This window comes from Gossypium raimondii, chromosome 10 (assembly GCF_025698545.1).
Source record: "Gossypium raimondii isolate GPD5lz chromosome 10, ASM2569854v1, whole genome shotgun sequence".
In the NCBI taxonomy this organism is placed as follows: Eukaryota; Viridiplantae; Streptophyta; class Magnoliopsida; order Malvales; family Malvaceae; genus Gossypium; species Gossypium raimondii.
Genome location: NC_068574.1, coordinates 1,840,396 through 1,860,503, shown reverse-complemented (window position 1 = coordinate 1,860,503; position 20,108 = coordinate 1,840,396). Strand labels below are relative to the sequence as shown.

Here is a 20,108-nt window from a genome sequence, read left to right as displayed (position 1 = left end):
AAATTTAGTAGAGAACTTATACATTTATATAAGAATTATAAAGTACTCGAACTTAGACCTTAATCATACCATTAAACTAAGGCCTTGAAGAGGATATATCATATATATATATATATGCGGTAACACAAAGACCGTACAATTACAAGGCAAGTACAAATTATAAGAATAAAACAAGTATAAATTTATATGACACACCAAACTATAATGTAAAATACAATCAATATAATGCATAAAAAATGAAAATCGAATAAAAACCAGACTAATCTGAAAATAGTTGAATAAGACCCACACAAAACATGGGAAGAAAACCCACACATTATATTCGCATATAATGAGATTCGAATTCCAACTTTCAAAGTTGGATTCCTCAGCTTTTGCCAATAGTTCCAAAACCTATATGATATATGAAGAGTTCAGAAATGGGGTCTTTTTCCAGCTATGCTGGGCAAACTGAATGTGATGGAAGGTCGTTGATGTGGATATGCATATTTAGTGGCATATCTGAATAGTTGTAATATAGTTAGATTCTTTTTCTTTATAATTTATGATCAGAGAATCATTCTCTTCTTTGTCTGGTTGGAAAGTAGGGTTTTTTTTTTTGCTTTACTTTTCTTCTTTTTTTTCCCTCTTCTAGCTGGCCAGTCTGAACTGTGTACTTCTATGTTTATATTATTACTAGTTTAGTAGGCACCAAAATCTTTGTTCCAACATGGTCTGCTCTCATCCTCTCTAAGTTGAGAGATCCAGAGCATGTGGACATTGGGGCCACACTTTCCACTCTTTGTTTCCTAATTTGTTTTTATAGCATCAGCTTCCTTTGATTGAGTTTTTATCTACTATGGGATTGTTGAGAAAATATATTTTTTTCCTCTGATTCTTATATGTTATATGTTTGATTAAAGGGATCTGGAAAGAGGAGTAGATGATGAAGGAGTTAGGAGAGGTATGGGTTGTGTCTAGTAGCCTAGGCCTATGTAGGCACATAGTAGCCTTTGGCTGGTTCGTTGATTTTTTCAAAGGGCTTAGACTGATAAGTAATGTGATATTGTAGGGTATACAGGTGTGAGATGAGTTTATAAAGTAATAGGCCTATGGAGGCACATGGTAGCCTTTGGTTGGTTCATTGATTCTTTCAAAGGGCTTAGATTGATGAGTAATGTGATGTTGTAGAGTATGTAAGTGGTCGGTGATAATTGTCACGTCAATATAAATGGTCTACCTAACAATGATGGGATTATGTGTTTTTAGGACTCGAGTGAAGAATACCTTTGGTAGAGATACATTGATACTTGCATGGATGAAGGGAAATTTATTAGATTTCAATCACTAAAATTGTCAATTTTTAGATTTGGGATATCAGCAGATTTGTGACGACTTTTTGGATGGGATCTTAGCATTTTTCGGTTGAGATGTCTCTATGATGTTTGAAGATCTATCTCTTAGTTTCGAAACGTATTTTGAATCACTCGATTTTGAGTTCGGGAGCTCAAGTTATGACTGTTTTAGTGAAAATTAAGCGAGCAGAATTTCTGAACGGGATTATGACGGGAATTACGAGTTTTAGACTTTTAATTCAAGTTTAAATCATATTAGGTTTGAGTTTTAGGCTTAATTTTTATTATATATGAGCTCAATATTATATTTATCATATCTTATTATTTTATTCCGAATTTTTTATAATTATTAAGTATTTTAAGTTATTTAAGAGTTTTATGTTAACAAGAAAGTTTAGTTTAAAACTACCTATTGTTTATATTAAATTAGAGTTCTAGTATACATAAGAATTTTATTTATATTTATTTAGCTAGCGTATATATAGGCATTTGCATTATACACAATTCAGACAATTCATTCTTATTTTATTTCTTTTTTGAGTTAATAAATTCTCTTTAAGTTTTTCTTTTGAATAATTTCTCTTAAGTTTTTCTTAGAAGAGTTTTAACAATCTTTTTAGATTGTGGGGATCATTTTAAACTTTTTCTTGCTAAGGTTTCTATCTTAAAGGGAAAATTAGAGCCAGTTGAAAATGGTTGTGAATTCTTCGTATTTCTAAGGCTTTTTAGGACTTCTACACGCTAAGTTCTATCTTTCTATTTATCTTCTTTATTTGCATCCTTAATCTTTGATTTATTATTTTATTTTATTTATTTGTTTTAATTTTTTCTATTTAACTTGAATTCAATTTCGTTTCAAGTTGTGTCAAAATCCAAGTTTCTTTTTGAACGTCTAGAACCCTCAGTCAAATCTACAACTTTGACAAATTTTACGATCCGCTTTCGCGTTCATCTTTCTCATCTTTCTCATATATTGACAAAGCCCTCTCATGAAGGTATTCAGTGGTGGAAGTACCATGTGTAATACTATATATAAAAACTCTAAAAGACAAGTAAAACACGTGACTATTTGAAACATCTTTTGAATGAAAAATCATGTTTTTTTTAAAAACATTTTATAAATAGGTCAGGGTGACACCAAATGGGTAGACAAGGACAATGGCCTTTAAAATGAGAAATTTTCTCTTGTCTTTTAAAATTTATAAAGTTTAAGTTAATACATGAAAAATATTGTATTTCGAATTCCCAAAAATAATAAAATTATGATTTAATATTTATAAAAAATAATAAAATTAAATTTATAATTTAACTTTTAACTTCTAAAAAAAAGTTCTAAATTTACCCTAGGTAAAAAACATTGAAAAACAGAGAAAAAAAAAAAAAGAGAGGCTAAAGTGGGCATGGTCAAAGATCAATGTATAGTCAATCACACATGTTACCAAAAACACACCAAGGTCAAATTAACAATGAATTACTACATAAGAATATTTCATATGATCATCAATGACCATATATATATACTCATCTTATAGGTTTCCCATTCTCACTCCAGTGTCCCTACCATAGTTGTTAGGCTTCTCATCCCTAGCTGCTTTCGAGTAGCTAACGTAGTAAAGCTCGGAAACTACGGCCGTTAAGAAAATGAATGCAGCCCCGGCGCCAAACACACCTTTTCTCAACGTTGCACATGATGGAGGATTATCCAAGAGATTCTTGTATTTGGTGTGGTATGCGTTACGGACCGACCCTGCTAGCAAGCATACCTCCGCGATGAGAAAGAACACCCTGAAATACCCGATGCAACACGTTGATTAGACGATTGGGGAAACGAACACGAGGCGTTAAAAAGCAGTGAAAAAACATTACCAGCAAGTGATGAAGAGTACAACTGCCCATGCTCTAGAACCACTAGGTTTCATGGCTTTACCACAGCATAAGCATCGGCTCGCCACCATGATTAGTATCTGACCGAGTAGAAGGAAAAGGAATGAACCTACACCTAAGCCAGTTGCAATATCCTTATCATAAACACAATAACTTTCTTTCCCATTATTGCCAACAGTGGCCTGCAAACAGAGAACAAGGGCTATCACCATTTAGAATTGTCGATGGTTGCACCGGCATAACCAAATATCGTTCGCTGTAGATACATTGTTTGTAACTACGAAACATTCCTGCTGGCATCGAAAGAAGCATAGCCAGCCTATGATCTTAGAACCAACAGATACATTACCCAAATCTCAAGGCAATAACCTCTTTCAGAGGCCATGTGCACTCTATTTGGGATCAATAAGAACAACAAAGACATTTCTTCCCTGAGCCTCAAGTTCTAAATTAAAACACACTTGAAGTAACATAGCATCTAAAATGGTATTAAAGATATACAATGTTTTCAGCACGGTTTCCTCTTAGTGTTTTCCTACATTTTTTTATTAAATATTCCTGTTATCATGAACTAAACAAGCTTGTTGATAAAAGGATGTATTTAGAGCGGTTAAATGCTCAAATTAGGGCCCAACCTTTTAAGTGTAACTCACATAAGGGCCAATTTTTTTAAAATGATCAAATAATAGCTTAACCTTTATAAAAGTGTTCAAATAAAGACTTTTTATGCCCTTTCCCTATTTGTCGTAAAAATTAGGTGAATGCTGGCGTGTTTAAAATAAAACACATGACAACTGAATTAGATATAACTTGAAAAGAAATGAAAATAATAAACATATTTTAAAATATGATATACGACATTTGAGTACTTTGAAATGGTTTAGCACTTATTTAAGTATTTTCGCAAAGATTTGACATTCATTTGAGCACTTTTGTAAAGGTTAGACATCATCTGAAAAAGTTGGTCCCTTATGTAAACAACCCATAAGACGTTTTTGGTCTCAATTTGAGCATTTAGCCTATTTAGAACCAAACTCAATCACTTTTTGAACTCAACGGGAATACTAAATTAGCCCAAAATCACGGTTTTCCCGGTAAGTAAAACTACTAATACTTGCAACAAAATCTTGTTTAATCCATCTTTATAGTTAAATATTTTGCACCCAAGTGCATTTCTAGCTTAGTTTTCACAGTGAGCGCTTATTGAAAACTTGGAACTTCAAATACAAACAACCATGCTATATAACAAATATTCATTTTGTTTAGAAAGCAAGCAACTTTTTACCTTACAACTAAAAAGCCTAAACTCTACAGCATGGAATCAAAAACCCATTCAGGAAATCATATAAACAAAATAAGCAAACCATAAGAAATTAGTCATAAACAGCAAAGAGTACTCTAAAAAAGAAAGGAAAGAAACAAAAGGGCAGTTTTTTTTTTTTTTTTCTGTATGAAGAAAACTCACAGTGCTTCTCCTTTGCTCAGCAGCAACAGCAAGTCCAAAAGCAATAAGATCAATCACAAAAACCAGAGCCAGTAACAACGTTGAAGCCATAGTTAAAAGGGCAACCCCCCCTCCCCCCACAAAGCTTAAACAAAAATCCCAAAAAAAATTATGACCCAGAGAAGTAAACAGAAAAGGAAAAAGGAATTTTAAGTAAAAGCGTTCGAAAAAAGCAGGAACAAATGGGGGGACTATATATATGTGCAGAGGTTTGAGGTTAGGGTAGCGTGGTTTTACTTCTAAAGAAAGGAATAATTACTCAAATACGTATCTGAACATGATTGTAAGATTAGTTTAATTGATTTTGTTTAGTGGTTTTGATTTTGACTTTCGTGTTTATCCACGAAATTAAATGCATGATAAGTCACCGTTGTGGACTTTCCTTGCCACAAGCCTAGCAAGATCCAAAGATGAATGTTATATTATTTTAATTTGGCTTAATTGATAATTTTTTTTAATTTGATACTTAAGTTATTTTAATTTAATTTGATATCTAAACTAGTCAAATGCTATAAAAATTACCCAAAAACACTAACGGTGTTATTTTTTTTATATAGGTAGCAAATGACATTAAATTTAATGGTAAGACTTATTATTTTATTTAGAATTTTCAGTAAGAATATGCTCAAATTTTATTTTTATTGAAGTTAAGATCACTTTGATTGTTAAGGATATAAATTATTCAAGAGGGACCACATGTTTAAAGTATGGCTTGATCTTTACAAAGTCCTCAATTCCATAAAAATATCGTCAATATCAAAAGAAATTCGTGTTAAAAATTGTGTTTTGAGCTATGCTTAACAAAGGACTATTGAAGAAAAAATAAGAGTTTTGAATAATCAAAATAAAAGAAATTAATTATATTAAATTAAAAATAAAATGAATTTAATAAATTAAACTAAATGTAATAGAACATTTAAAATACAAAAAAAAATTCATTTATCATATACCACATGTAGGTCGTAAGTTTAAGTACCAAATTGGACTAAAAAAACTTAAATATCAAATTAAGAAAAGTGTATCAAATTCAAGTACCAAATTAGATTAAAAAAAAAACCTTAGCTACTAAGGTGGAGAACATTGAATGCGTTGCAATCACATGTCTCTCTAATTGACTAGTGAATCTTCCACATCATTATCGAGCTTGAGAAGGTGCAACCTGCACCTTAGGTTATGAGCCAAGACTTTAGCTTCACCAACATATGACCTGCTCGATTCTTCGGCTAATATATACCCAAGTCAACCATCTATCCAGATTAAAAAGTCACTAGTTAGACTTAAGCCTCACCTAAAACACACAAGAGAAAAAGTTTGACATTATGCTCGATTCTTACGGGAGAGAGTTTGAGAGAATGATAAGAAGTATTACTGCTCAAGTATACAAATAAAGGTGGGCTACCTCCTTCATATAGGTCAAGTCCCTTTCATCTTACAACTAGGATATATTACATTCAACGATAAAGAATTGTGCTTTTAGAATATTCTATATAAACTTACATATACAATTCTAGAGAAGGCTATATCTTTTTAGAGCTTCCACAACGTTTTACTTAATTTTACAAGATTTCGGTCTCTTCTCAAGCTTTTCGAGAATTTCTAAACCATTTCTTCTTGAAAGTGCACCAATTCAAGCCTGCTGCACTTGAGGGGTGTCTGTAGGCTTTTATTGGCCTTCGTTTGCATCCCGCACATAGTTGGACTCGAACACATATTTTACATACTATAAGACACTTATGAGTAAGAATGCCAAGTGCATACAAAACACCAATTCACAGTATTGCACCATATTTCACTGTTTCGACCGTATTTCAATGGCAACGGGTTAGATGAGAATTAAAAAACATTGACGAGGGTTGAAAATGATTTGGTGGAGCATTAAAATATTAGAATTAAAGGGCAAGATGATTGATGTGCCTCCATTAATGATAAGAGAAAATGTATGGCAAGCAATGGATTAATATGGATTTTTTTGATTGCTGCCACATCCAAAATAATTCAATGGGGGGACAAAAGAAAAAGACAACTTTGTCATTTACACCACTAACCAGTCAAAAGATTTTCAATTATCATCCACAGTTGATATTTACCTAAAGACAAGTCAATCAATTCCACCTTAATAATTAATTATTTCTTATTAAATGATATATCATTATTTTTGTCGGTGTAGGAAAATGTGAGTTTGATTATATTAAAATACAGTGTTGGGAAAAAGCCGGACATATAGGTAGTTCTAAGTTTTGTACAAAACGAATAGATATGATAAAATCATATAATAAAACTAATATTCAAAAGAAAAAGAACCAAAATATATGTGTTGCCAAAATCAAATTAGACAATATTAATTATGTTAATGATTAGAATAAGATTATAATAATGGTAAGAAATATAATTTTAAACTATTTTTAATATAGAGACTAAAACATTTTGACATTTCTTGCTGTTCATACAAAGTTACAACAGTGTTTTACTAATTTTAATATAATTTTAATCAACTTTTAAAACTTTTAATATTTTTTAAGGACAAATTTGGTGCTGTAAAAAGTTTGTTTAAAAATATGTTTTTTTGAAAAGTATCGTGAAAAAGTGTAGTTTTTAAAGTATTTGATATTGCTATTAAAAATTGCGGTGAGAAATTAAATTTTTCATTTTAAACATTGTTGAGTGTCGAGAGCCTATCTAAGCCCATAAATGTTTTCCTTTTTTAGTGTATGGAAGCTATAGGGACAAAGGCAAACGGGGTAGGTAGTGACCTTTGCCCTTCAGAAATGATAGATTTACCATTTAGTCCCTTAAGTTTTTAAGAAATTACATATTAGTATAATGATAAAATTGCACATTAATATTCCTATATCCCTTAAAGTAATTTTCTGATTTTGTCCCTGGAGAACTATATATACATATTCTAGGATAGGTGTCATCATCTTGATATTCATAGGTTGAGTCATGTGACATTGCTGACACGTGTTAATGTATGTCTTTTGAGTCATGTCTTACTTCACCTGTCATTTGGAGTTTGCATGACGATGGCGTACAAGGCATGGCAAGGCCTTTGCCTTTGATAAGGCAACGAGCCTTGATGAGACAGACATTTGGCGAGATCTCTTGAGTGAAGCGAAGCGGAGTGAGATGTATGACAATAATTAGCGAGCTTAGGGTGCACATATCTGTAACATGATGAATTGATGCCTTTTGAGCTTTGAAACTGCTTATAACCATCTGGTTGCAAGCTATAGCCATTGATGTAATGATCATTACAACGGTAAGATGAAACCAGCAAGCTTTGCTCCATTAAATCCATAACTGTGTGAAGTTGGAGTGAATAAAAAAATCAAATTCCATTATCAATCTTTGTAATTTGCAGAAGTTGTGGATTTAGTCATTTTTAATCTCTATATTTTTTCGAATTTTAAAATTTCAGTACTCAACAAGCAATAATTGTTAAATTCATTAAGTTATGTTATTTTCAAAATATATCATAATATGTCTCATGCCACGTGAGCTTGTTATTTTAACATATTACTCACAAAAATTCAGTTAATGGATTAACGATTGTCATTCACATAATATTGAAATTTCAAAATTTGACAAAATAGAGATTTAGAATAATCCAATTGTAAAACATATACTAAATCTACAATTGTACGCATAGCTCAAGACTAATAATTGAATTTAACTAAACTAATTTTATTATTATTATCGTGTCGGGACTAAAAATTCAAAAAATCTGACGACTAAAATTAATCGAATTAAAGTACGAGACTAAATCCACAACTTTCATAAAGTATAAGGATTGATAGCAAAATTTAACCTATTATATATAATGAATTATACGATTATCTAGTATGATTATCATATATATATATATATATATAGATCTCCAGTCCCACCATACTGAATTATTGTGGATGAGTTTTGTCCATTTATATTTCGATTCTTCACCACTTTCTACTCCGTATTAATTTGATATTACACATAGTAAATTATAAAAAGAATAATAAACATTTTATTAATTTAATAAGAAAAATCAATAGTTCGACGTTGGTTACAAGGGAAAAAATGAATGACATCATAAAAATTACAATCTCAAGCTTTTGTGAGTTCGCAAAGTTTCTTAGTTTAAATTTACAAAGCCCTTTTGAAACTTCAATTCAAGTTCCTCAAGACATATATATATATATATATATTTATATATATAATGAATTATTGAGGATCGATTTGGCTTTCGTCAGCCAATTCTGGGGTCAGTTGATCGGCACGATCATCATGGCTTAGGCCGGCGAATGTATAAACCCTGAAAGCCAATTGGAAAGCTCTCCACAGCATTTTAATGCACACTTTCCTTTGAGCTTCAGCTTTGGCTTTGGATACTTCGTTTTCTCTTAGCTTCACTTCTCTTCTTTCCTGGGTTTATTTTTTAACACCCCAGTTTTTTTTTTAAGAAGAATTTTCAATATTGATTAATGGAGACATTGAGTTGGAGCTTACCTTCATTGCTAGTTCCATGCAATTGGATGAAACATCAACCATTGCTTCTTTGATTTGTACGAGGATTTGGAAGTCGAAATCGATGTCTTGGCTCTTGAATTTCTTGGTTAATTCATCTTTGGTTCTTTCCAGGGCGACTATTTCACCTTTGATCTGTTTTAAAATTGTATGGATTTTGGTTGGTTAGGGAGGAAATGGTGTTACTAAGGTAAAATTTTGGTTTTGATACTTTTATTACGGTTGAATTTAGAATTTAACCAATATATTCCGCGGTTATAACTATTAAGATGCTAACATGTATTCTTATTCATGCATGAAAAAGAATCATGTCAGCATGATAAGTCAAAAAGGTGTTTAAAAAAAAAACTACATTAGCATTTTAACTGAAATAATTATCAGTATTACTTATTTAATTAATTAATGACATTATAAAAATAAATATGTTAAGTTATGCCAATACTTAAGTATAGGGACTTGTTGAGGGAAGGCCAGAATCACTCGAGGAAAAGTTTGCAAAATGTCACCCATCAAGGGTCAGCAAACCCCTCAACAAGTTTGCTATTGGGCCTAAAGCGTTTATACTTAGTTTTATTCTAAGTTTTGTCTTCCGACATTGCAGAGGGCCCGAATGAGTTCGCCAAGTTACTCTGCTAAGAGCCCAAGAAGGTGGCACGTTCACAGAGCATCAGCGCTTTCACCCACCAACAAAATATCCACATTTGCTCTTGGTGGGGGTATGAACCCATGGACTTATATGGCATTTGTGGGTATGGGTACCACTTGATCTAACTTTGTAAACCTGCTTGGCCTCTTAGCAGAGCCGAAAAACAAAACTCAAGAATAAAATCGAGTATAGACATCCCCAGCCCAATATCGAACTTGTTGACGGGTCTGTCGGTCCTCGACGGATTCTTCCCTTGTGAGTCTGGCCTCCCTTCGATAGAACTAAATCCTAAATTTAACTGTAGTATAAAGGCTAAACCTATTATTAATTATCTTATGTTTATAAAAGAGCCAAATCATACCTTGTTGAAGTAACGATCAACCTTGTTAAGAAGCTCAGCCAAAGGAGGCTCAATCTTCCAGTTTTGTAGCACAGTGATCATTGATTCTAATTTCAAATAAAGTCCTGAAGCTGTCCTTAATGCTTCCAACTTTTTGGTTGGGAACCCTTCAAACCTTGTTAGAACCTGCAAGCCCAAAAACATTCTTCATAATCATAGAATCATTAAGCATAGGGCAATAAGATTGATAAGCAATGCTCAAATAACCTGGGTTTCATCTGTTAAGTTCTCAAGAATGGATTCTAAATGTTTGTGGAACTTGAGCAGCTTTGTCATGTCCTTTGTATTGAATGTGTTAACAGCAGTTTTGAGTTCTGTGATTGATTTAGCATGCTTGTCGACATCTTCTTCTATTTGTTGGAAATAATCCGATCTGAGGCCGAAAAAAAGAATGAAGAATGTGTGATTGGTAAAAAAACAAAAACAAAATTTGGATGAGGTGCAGGTCTTGATATACCTCTTGTTCATCTCTGCTAATGCATCAGATATGCCTTGTTTGCCATTGATGATGATGGTTCCAACCCCAGTTTTTGTACCAGTAGGTGACTTGCCTTGCTTGGGACATTCGTCGATTTTGCCCCTCCAAACCCGATATAGGTTACCTATATGGCTTGATCGCTTCAATTTAGTATTTGCTTTCTTGGGGCGCAAGGATTTTGCCGCACCATGTGGAGAAGGTGGTGGAGCAGCTCCTCCGTTTGACATGGGGGGTGATGGCGGTGGCGGCAGCAATGGTCCCGATCCTTTTGAAAGGATCATCGGTGGTTGGCGTGATGGCATTGTTGATACTGTTCCAGGAGGAGGAGGTGGTGGTGGTGGTGGAAGTGGTGCTCCGGTTGCCACTACTTTTGACTGCAATAGGACTGGAGGTGGTGGTAGAAGGGGTGCTCCTATAGCCATTACATTTGGCTTCGATGAGACCGGAGGTGGAGGTGATGGCGGACGTGGTAATGGTATTCCAGCCACTGTTATATTTGTTAGCATTGAAAGTGGTGAAGGCAACTGTGACTCTGTTGCTACTTTTGTTGCTTGTACCGCTTCTACATTTCGTTGCAACATTGGGGGCGAAGGCAATGGCGGTCCTCCCGATACTACATTTTGTTGCAACAATGGTGGTGCTAGTGCTGATGCTGCTGTCGGTGGCGCCGATGGTGCAAATGCTCTTATATCTACTGCCTTATCTGTTGACAGCTTTGTTGGCAGGGATGGCAGGGGAGCCAATAAAACTTCAGCCGACGGTTTCGGTGGTGGTGGAAGTAATCTTATGTCCGTCTCCATATCCATTGACATTTTTACTCGCTGTGATTGCGGGGATGGCAGTAACACATCTGCAGATGGTGTTTCTGATAGTGGTGACGGTGATGGTAATTGTGACGCTGATGGTGATGGCAATGGTGATGCTGAAGGTGACGGTGATGGCAATAGGGATGTTGATAGTGGTGATGGCAATTGTGATGCTGATGGTGACGGTGATGGCAATAGGGATGTTGATAGTGGTGATGACAATTGTGATGCTGATGGTGACGGTGACGGCAATAGGGATGCTGATAGTGGTGATGGTGATGGTGATGGCAATGTTGATTTTTCTGCACCTACTTTATCTTTCAACAACTCGGAATGTAGCCTCCCTAAAGGCGATGATGGCAATGCTGCATTCAGTGAGCTCTTTGCTTTATCACCAGAAGCATTGCTTGAATTCAAATGGGGAACCTCTGATGTTTTTCTCACTGGGGAATTGCCCTTTGCTTCTTTCTTCTGTTTCTCAACAGCAGCAACCTTCTTTTGGTTCAATGAGTTCTGAACATGGACTTGAACCTTCGGAAGCATATCTGACTCGAGCCGCTTCACATCTACAGGATTCGATTTCCCAACCGCTTGAACCCGAAGAGGCAACAAAAGTGATGACGAATAAGAGGATTTCGGCGAACCATTCATCAATTCAGGCAGGACAGAAGTTGGTGTCACCGGAGAAGGGCTACTCGAGCCATACTCCGAATACGATTCCTTCAAAACCTTTCCGAACGTTTTCGCCTTCGGACCGAACTCTTTGTTCTCTTCATCTTCATCCATCATATCGAATTTCTCCTTTGCTATCTTAATCAATCCATTGAGTGTAGCCACAGCGATTTCAACTGCCAAAGTTCAAAAAAATGTAAGAACAACATAGCCATTGTCAGTGGCGAAGCCGGGGTGTTGTCAGGAGCTCCGGACTTTATTTTCATCACCTTTTATAATTTATAAAATTTCAAATTAAAAATAAAAAATTACACTTTGACCTCTCAAAATGATAAAATTTTGATTTTCTGCTTCGCCAGTGACCATTGCCAACATGGCTGAGCAAAATTAACTAACATACCGAGCTTATCGACATTTTTGCAGTTGTCATTATCATGTATATCGTACTTATATTTGTTTATCCACTCATCGCTCATCTTTGATGTGTCCCCAAGGCCTTGCAAAGCCTTGCAAAAGTATATCAGCGCCTGTTCAGGCATTTCATCAAACAGTTACCGTACGATCCTTCAGAATACCCATTTTTTAGCTTAAAAATTTATGAAAAGTGGGCAAAATACCTTATCAAGAGGCAATTTTTTGAACTCTGAAATGCGAAAATAGGGTATGCTTTCAGGGTAGAACTTATGAAGATCTTTCATTGTTCCAATCAACAACTGCAGCAACACAAAATAATTGAATCAAGTGAAAATTATTTCAAAATTTTTAATTTTGTTTTATTATCGCTTTAATTATATTACAAACTTATTTTTTAAGTAATGTAAAACTCGTAGTAACCCGACTACTAATAAGTGTTTTTTCTGAAATTAAGACTAAACTGACGCAATATACAAATACAGATGGTTAAAGTTATTATTATACCAACCTTAAAAGCTGCTAAGTTATCACTAATACTTTATTTGTGGTAAAATTTTAAAAAATTTACTAATAGTTGATGATTACAAATATAATTTACCTAATTTTAGATTCATGCATTACCTGGTCTGTTGAAACTAAAGTGCTAGAAGGTGGTGGCAGATCAATGATGTCCCTGAAAGCAATGATTTTTTTCCTAAGCTCCATAATCAAAATGAAGTTGCAGGCACTTGATTGACATGAATTTTCCTTCCTTGGTAGAGGGGCCTTTTGTCCCTGCATAAACAAGATTCAATTTTATATAAATATCTAATCGGGTTAGCCATTTTGAATAATTTAAATTTAGCCTAAAGTCTTTATATTCTTCAAATTTTTGGAATTTTGTCTTTCTATTTTTCATATTTTTAAATTTTAGATCTAACTGTTAACAATATTAAAATTATTTTATTAAATTCAGATTCATTATAATGTCATTTTTTAATTATATAACTATAAGGTAAGTTTTTTATTTTAAAATGTCACACTAATAAATTAAAAAAAACTAACAGTATGAACAATTAGATTTAGACTTTGAAATCTGCAAAGTAAAGAGATTAAATTTATGAAAATAAAAATACAAAGACTAAATTTGTAAAAATACGAAGATATATAACATATTTTAACCAAAATAAATTAATTAAATTACACCAAATAACCACGACCTTTCGAAAAAGAAAAATCCGATTATAATAGAAGGATCAAAACCACAAAAAACACATACTACAATGACCATTTATGAAATTTGACCAATAAATAAGAAAATAATCTGAATAATTAAATTACCTGGACAAGCTTCCGACCAAACAACATTGGTGATAAACCACAGAAAGTTCCTGGCATTATCAACTAATCTACGACCAAACAATTTGCCACAAAGCCAAAAATAAAAATAAAAAAAAGTCAATGTTCTATAATTTTACAAAACAAAGAAGCATTGAAAAAAAAAAAAAAAGAACCCAGTTTGGTGTTGCTGTGCATGTTTTTTTTTTTTTTGGAAGGGGATATCTCTTAAAACAAGAAAGCCAAGGATTAAAAAGAAGAAAAATCAAAAGTAAGAGTATTTGTTAAAACTTTTGGGTTTTAGCTTAACAAAAATCTACAGAGTGGGTTTAGATTGAATGGTGTGTGTTTGCTTAGTTTAAACTACAAAATCTCTTAAGGTTTAATGGGTTGGTTTTATAATTTTTTTAATCTTAATTTTACTAAATTTAATCCAATTTATGATCTTTTTAACAGAGTATGGTTCTTAGTTGAATTTTCTCATCTTTTATGTGTTTAAATATTTTCTAGAAAAGAAGATAAAAATACGTTTAAGTTATGGTTAAGGTATATATAGTAAATTACTATAGAGCCATGGAAAATAATCATGAAATTACAACTAGCCATGAAGTTACAAATATTTTTGGGGTCGGAATTAAGTCGTGTAGTTTTATCATAATAAAAATATAATTTTATTATTTTAATATCTATATTTTATAATTTTTAAAGGATTGAATCTACGAGATTGTTAAAATAAAAGTACAAGGACCTATGAGGCTGTGACACAATTTAACCTTTTAAATCCAAAAAGTAGAGGGACTAAATTCTTTAAATTAAAAATAGAAGGACTAAATTCTAAATATAAAAATAACAAACACTTGAAACATATTTTAGCCTGTACATAATATTGTCTTATTTGAAACATATATTATAGTACGCTTGACCTAGTAACGATTAAGTCCTAGATTTAAGTTGCTTAGTTTAATTTGATGGGTCAATTGCGTTAGATATATTTAAATTATGATATATATTTTAAATTGGTCCCCAATGTTAAAATATTTTAATTGAGTTCTCAAAATTTCGTTATGGTATCAATTAGATCCTTATACTAAGCATTATTTGTTTGGGGCATTAAATGTCAACTCAAATATGGTATTGAGTATATTCAAAACACAGATCGAATAGTAAACAAGTCAGGTCTAAATTGTTCATAGAGTAGATATTATACACATGTTTACAATTTGGTTTACTATTTAAAATTAAAATATTTTAAAAAATATAATTTCATATTCGTATTTATTATATTTTTATAATTACATTTAAATGAAAATATTTTAAAACTTGTATTGACTTGTGTAAAGCGGTGGTTAAATCTTTTGTCAGACACTTGTTTGGTACGGGTTCAAACCGTGTGACCCCATCCTTAATAAAATATTTTTAAACTTATTTAATTCTGGCCAAGTTGATGTCAAAACTTCAATGTTATTGGAACTGGACCGGACAAGTTGATTGGACTAAGAAAAGATCGATTTTATCGATCTAGACAAGTGTTAAATCAACCTCTAAGTCATATGTAACCTACAATGATAAATTTTTAATAATAAAAATACTAAAATTTTTAATTAATCAAATATTGGAAATTCAGGTTGATGTAATAACAAATAATAAGTTGGTTCACACTTTACATATTACAGCTTTAATTTAAGTAAAGAGTCATGGACCGATTATATAAAACTTTGTACCTAAATCCATTTTCGGTATTTCCATTAACCCACCACCTTTTAATTTGGCCCTATTCGTGTCCGAGGATGACGTGTTTAATTAAATGAGTCAGTATTTTCATATTAAACTGCTCCTTTGGACTCATTGCCCACGTCTAATTTATTTTTTCTCACGTTTATTGTATTATATAATGTATTTTTCATTTTTTATTAGGTTAATTTAGTTGAATATATGTCAAAAAATTTAATTGGTTAAATAGGCTTTTTTATTTTAATAAATAAATTATTTTTAAGAGAGTGTGTGAAAGTACATCTAGTTAAACGTATTTTCAATAATTACAAAAAAGTTTGTCTAGTTTGGCACACTTTCATACTCTCACTCTAAAACAATTTATTTCTCTAAATTTTCAAAAACCGACCTATTTGGCCAATTAATATTTTTTGGCATATATAACTAATTTAGCATAGTTATTACACTATATATATATTATTAAAAATACATATTTTATTGTTAATGTAGTTAAATTAAAATTATAAAATTTCAAGATGTCAAAATATATTTTTATAATTTTTAGAGGGACTAAACATGAATTTACCATTTTTATAGCGGCTTGCCTTTACATAAATTAATAAAAGGGTAAGCAGTCATTTTTGTTTACCTCAAATTACATTTTAGTCACTTATATTTGAAATGTTACATTTTAATCATTTACATTATCGTTTTGTTACGAAGTGGTCACTCTACCCTTAAGCTCCGTTCTACATGACAGTCCAAATGGGTTTTAAATGCTAACTTGGATGTCCTACGTGATAGTCCAAATTAAATTTATTTAATTAACAACTTATTTTCATCCTAGCAACTGGACATTCAAGTTGGCATTTAAAACCCATTTAGGCTGCAATTAGGGAGGTAACAGAGTTTAATAGTAGAGTGACCACTTCGTAACAAAACGATAACGTAAGTGACTAAAACGTAACATTTCAAACATCAGTGACTAAAATGTAATAGGAAGCAAATAAAAATGATTATTTTTGTAGTTTACCCTTAATAAATTGTACTGTTTCACCACGCAGCTCTCCACTCTTTCGAAGTATAAAAGGTATTGGTTTAATCTTGAATTGCATCCCCCTAACTCACGTAACTTCAGAAGTAAGTCTATTTATTTTAATTTGTCAAAATTTGGTCATTTTATTTTATGAAAACTATAGAGCTGATTCAGTTCTCAGTAATCACGTGAATTTGAACTACTAATTTTGGCCAATTTAATGTAAAAAATTGTTAAACTATTAATTTTTACTAATTTTTAATCATATAGATTGCTAAATTGTTTATTTCCAAGTCAACAATTTGATGGTAAGGTTTAACAAGCTTATCAGTTCAATTAACTTCTTAATTTTTATAAAGACATCTAGAAAATTAAAGTAGAGTAAATAAATAAATTGCTGGTTGAGTCATAGCTCCACCAGTATGAGCATTGTTGCCAATACAAGAGGACATGGGTTCAAGTACGCTAAAGCGTATTATCATCTTATTTAAAAGTTGATAAGAGGCTCTAGATAGTGAACCTTAAACTTGGAATCCTTAATCTCAAATCCGAACCTTGAACCCTGACCCTCGAATTTAAAATTCTAAGTTTGAAGTTTAGATTTGGAGTTCAAAATTCTAGATAAAAAGAATTATTAAAATTATATGGAAAAAAATTCAGTGGAATTAATAAAATGATTTTTAGCTGGAATTGTGTGAAACCTAAGTGCGCCGCAATTCAGACAAGTTTAATGACTTAAGTTTCCTGCATATGAAGACATACGTAAATGGAAAATCTGCATGCCTCAAAAGACCAGTTCATATTATTCTTCATTTGGATTTTTTATGGCTATATATAATAATATATTACCCACCAAACTATTTTACATCAACAAAAAAGAAAGATATTCTCTATTTCTAATAGTTTAATATTATATCAGTAATTTCATCATGAATTTTAGGATTTTAAGATTTGATTTTTTTAAGATGAAAATACTAATGTGACATAAAACTATTAGAAATCATATACTGAGATGACGTGGTGTTACTGTTTTATATAATTTTTTCTTTTATATTAATACATATATTTTTTAAAATAATATTTTAAAAATGAATTATAGGTATTTTTAATTTAATGGGTTTTACCTATTATTTGAGATTATTATATATAGTTATATATATTCATATGTTTATTAAAAGTTCACAGTACTATAATATATAAACTCGAGTTTTTTAAAGATTAAGTGATATATTTTAACAGGAATTAAATATATTTTTACTATTGTATTGGCATATAAATTGAATTTAGTTGGAATTAATTATAGGAGTCTTAAGTTATTAATGGCATAATTAGCTGCTAACTAATTAATTATAGGTTGAACCGCGTGTAACACATAATATATATATATATTCGTAATTTACTATTCCCAAACAAATGAGGTTTGACTATAACAAGTGAACTAAACCTTCGCATTTATGGACGCACGTAATGGAAATTTTGCATGCTTCATCAAAAAACAAACAAGAAAAACATATTATTCTTCATTTTTAGGGTTCATGGCAAAATTAATACAAAGACAATAATGATTACAAGGGTCGAGGTCAAAAAAGTAGGTATATATGCTTATGTCTTTTGATACATATATTTGGTTTATAGGATAAATGGGTTTATAAAAATGAAGTAAGAAGAAAAGGATTTATGTATAATTCTACAATTTTTCACTTTTAAGGTGTATTAGCGAATCATATGATATATATAATTTAAAATTAAATTTATTTAATTTCATATACTGGGCATAGAATTATATATTACTAATGTGAATAATACTATCTAAAAAGACAAAAAGAAATAGTAAATAAAAAGAAAGGAAGAAGAGGAATATTTCAATGATTCCCTTTAGTCTAGTTAAATATATATATATATATATATTACTATTATAAGAAGCTGCAATAATCCTAGAGAGACGGTTTCAAACGGTGTGTGTATATATATATACATATTAAACTTGTTAGAAGGATTATACAAATAAAATAGGAAGAAAAGCATCAAAGAGTCAAACTGGAAAATTCTAAAAATAAAAATTCACCCATTAAACCCATTTATTAAATCTTTTAAACCTTTATATATACACTTGAAAAATTCAAGTATTTTACGTTGTAAGCATCCACTTCAATCAATTTGTTTCTCTTGTAGCTTTCTTAAGTAACCATGCAGCAACGTTGTGCTTCATCAGCTGTGAACTTATGCCACAAAATCCTTCAACCCCACCGCGTTGCCTCAGTCTGGCCGCCGCCGCCTCCACCTACGCCGCCACTGCAGCCGCCATTGCAGCTGTCACTGCAGCCGCCACTGCAGCCGCCACTTTGCGATATCTTCATCAACCACCGTGGGGTCGATACGAAGAGAACCATTGTGGGGTTGCTCTACGGCCATTTGTTCAGGTTGGGGTTGAGACCTTTCCTGGATACCATGAATATGAAACCCGGAGATAAGCTGTTCGGTAAAATAGACCCGGCTATTCGGAGCTGTAAGCTCGGCGTGGCCATCTTTTCGCCGAACTATTGCAATTCGTACTTTTGCTTACATGAGCTTGCGCTTTTGATGGAGTGTAAGAAAAGGGTTGTACCCATATTTTACGACGTGAAACCGTCGCAACTGCGGGTGGTGGATTGCGGGATCAGCTCGGCCGAGGAATTGGAGAGGTTTAGTTGGGCGCTCGAGGAAGCTAAATATACCGTTGGACTTACGTTCGATAGTTTACAAGGGTATGAAACACAACTTTTAATAATGTTAGGACTTAGGATAATTAAAAAAATGGAATTTCTGACATTTTTTTGTTTTGTTTTGTGATTAAAGGGACTGGTCGGGTTTCTTGAATTGTGCAACCGATGCTGTTATTAAGAACTTGGTGGAATTGGAAGATGCTAATTGAAGCAAGAAAAGTACATATATGTTAACAAGAATGAAGATACTTCATTATTTGTTAACCGCATCAACTTTTTTGGAGTCATGCTGATTATTTTGGGAGAAGTTTTTGAAGCGTTCTTTGTTTGGAGTTTATGAACTCTTTAATGGATTTGTTATTATCTATAGTCTGCTTTTTTTCTCGATTCTGTGGAGACTCTAAGTACTTGATCACTTACTAAGTTCAAATCTGCAAACACTCAAGCACCACGCATCTTACCTTAGGCATCCAAATTGTATAAGGAGTCTGGAGAGGATATAAAGCCTATTGAAAAGACCATCAACTTTTTCCTTTTCTTTGTCTGGAGAGGATATAAAACCTATTTAAAAGACCATCAACTTTTTCCTTTTCTTTCTGTTGAAACATGCATATATATTGGTACGTACTTGAGTGAATTAATCATTTGTAACATGGTCAAAATTCAATAAAATAGTTATTATTATTATTTGTTTGTTGGTTA

At 32.2% G+C, this 20,108-nt stretch overlaps 3 protein-coding genes across 3 annotated transcripts; 1 reads left to right on the top strand and 2 right to left on the bottom strand.

The window, feature by feature from the left end:
- Positions 1-2,729: 2,729 nt before the first annotated feature.
- LOC105778172 (uncharacterized) lies at positions 2,730-4,959 on the bottom strand. Its single transcript, XM_012601814.2, has 3 exons — positions 4,684-4,959; positions 3,201-3,400; positions 2,730-3,119 (listed from the first exon to the last, which is right to left on the bottom strand). The coding sequence occupies exons 1-3, from the start codon at positions 4,771-4,773 to the stop codon at positions 2,861-2,863; spliced, it is 549 nt and encodes a 182-aa protein (XP_012457268.1). The 5' UTR covers positions 4,774-4,959; the 3' UTR covers positions 2,730-2,860.
- Positions 4,960-8,723: 3,764 nt separating this feature from the next.
- On the bottom strand, positions 8,724-14,018 carry LOC105774913 (uncharacterized protein At4g04980). Its single transcript, XM_052622008.1, has 9 exons — positions 13,962-14,018; positions 13,263-13,415; positions 12,845-12,940; positions 12,628-12,754; positions 10,729-12,403; positions 10,479-10,644; positions 10,233-10,397; positions 9,208-9,360; positions 8,724-9,123 (listed from the first exon to the last, which is right to left on the bottom strand). The coding sequence occupies exons 1-9, from the start codon at positions 14,016-14,018 to the stop codon at positions 8,923-8,925; spliced, it is 2,793 nt and encodes a 930-aa protein (XP_052477968.1). The 3' UTR covers positions 8,724-8,922.
- Positions 14,019-18,891: 4,873 nt separating this feature from the next.
- LOC105775976 (TIR-only protein) lies at positions 18,892-19,615 on the top strand. Its single transcript, XM_052622007.1, has 2 exons — positions 18,892-19,448; positions 19,540-19,615. Exons 1-2 carry the CDS (start codon positions 18,892-18,894, stop codon positions 19,613-19,615), a joined length of 633 nt encoding a protein of 210 aa, XP_052477967.1.
- The last annotated feature ends 493 nt before the right edge of the window (positions 19,616-20,108 follow it).

What these genes read in the sequence shown, in the direction of transcription:
- LOC105778172 (XM_012601814.2), bottom strand. Translation starts at nt 4,773, where the DNA reads ATGGCTTCAACGTTGTTACTGGCTCTGGTTTTTGTGATTGATCTTATT. An exon ending in CTGAGCAAAGGAGAAGCACT is followed by an intron (nt 3,401 to 4,683) that starts GTGAGTTTTCTT and finishes CTCTGTTTGCAG; the next exon opens with GCCACTGTTGGCAATAATGG. An exon ending in GTACTCTTCATCACTTGCTG is followed by an intron (nt 3,120 to 3,200) that starts GTAATGTTTTTT and finishes CGGGTATTTCAG; the next exon opens with GGTGTTCTTTCTCATCGCGG.
- LOC105774913 (XM_052622008.1), bottom strand. Translation starts at nt 14,018, where the DNA reads ATGCCAGGAACTTTCTGTGGTTTATCACCAATGTTGTTTGGTCGGAAG. An exon ending in ACTTAACAGATGAAACCCAG is followed by an intron (nt 10,398 to 10,478) that starts GTTATTTGAGCA and finishes TTGGGCTTGCAG; the next exon opens with GTTCTAACAAGGTTTGAAGG. An exon ending in GCATGGAACTAGCAATGAAG is followed by an intron (nt 9,124 to 9,207) that starts GTAAGCTCCAAC and finishes AAATAAACCCAG; the next exon opens with GAAAGAAGAGAAGTGAAGCT.
- LOC105775976 (XM_052622007.1), top strand. Translation starts at nt 18,892, where the DNA reads ATGCAGCAACGTTGTGCTTCATCAGCTGTGAACTTATGCCACAAAATC. An exon ending in ACGTTCGATAGTTTACAAGG is followed by an intron (nt 19,449 to 19,539) that starts GTATGAAACACA and finishes TTGTGATTAAAG; the next exon opens with GGACTGGTCGGGTTTCTTGA.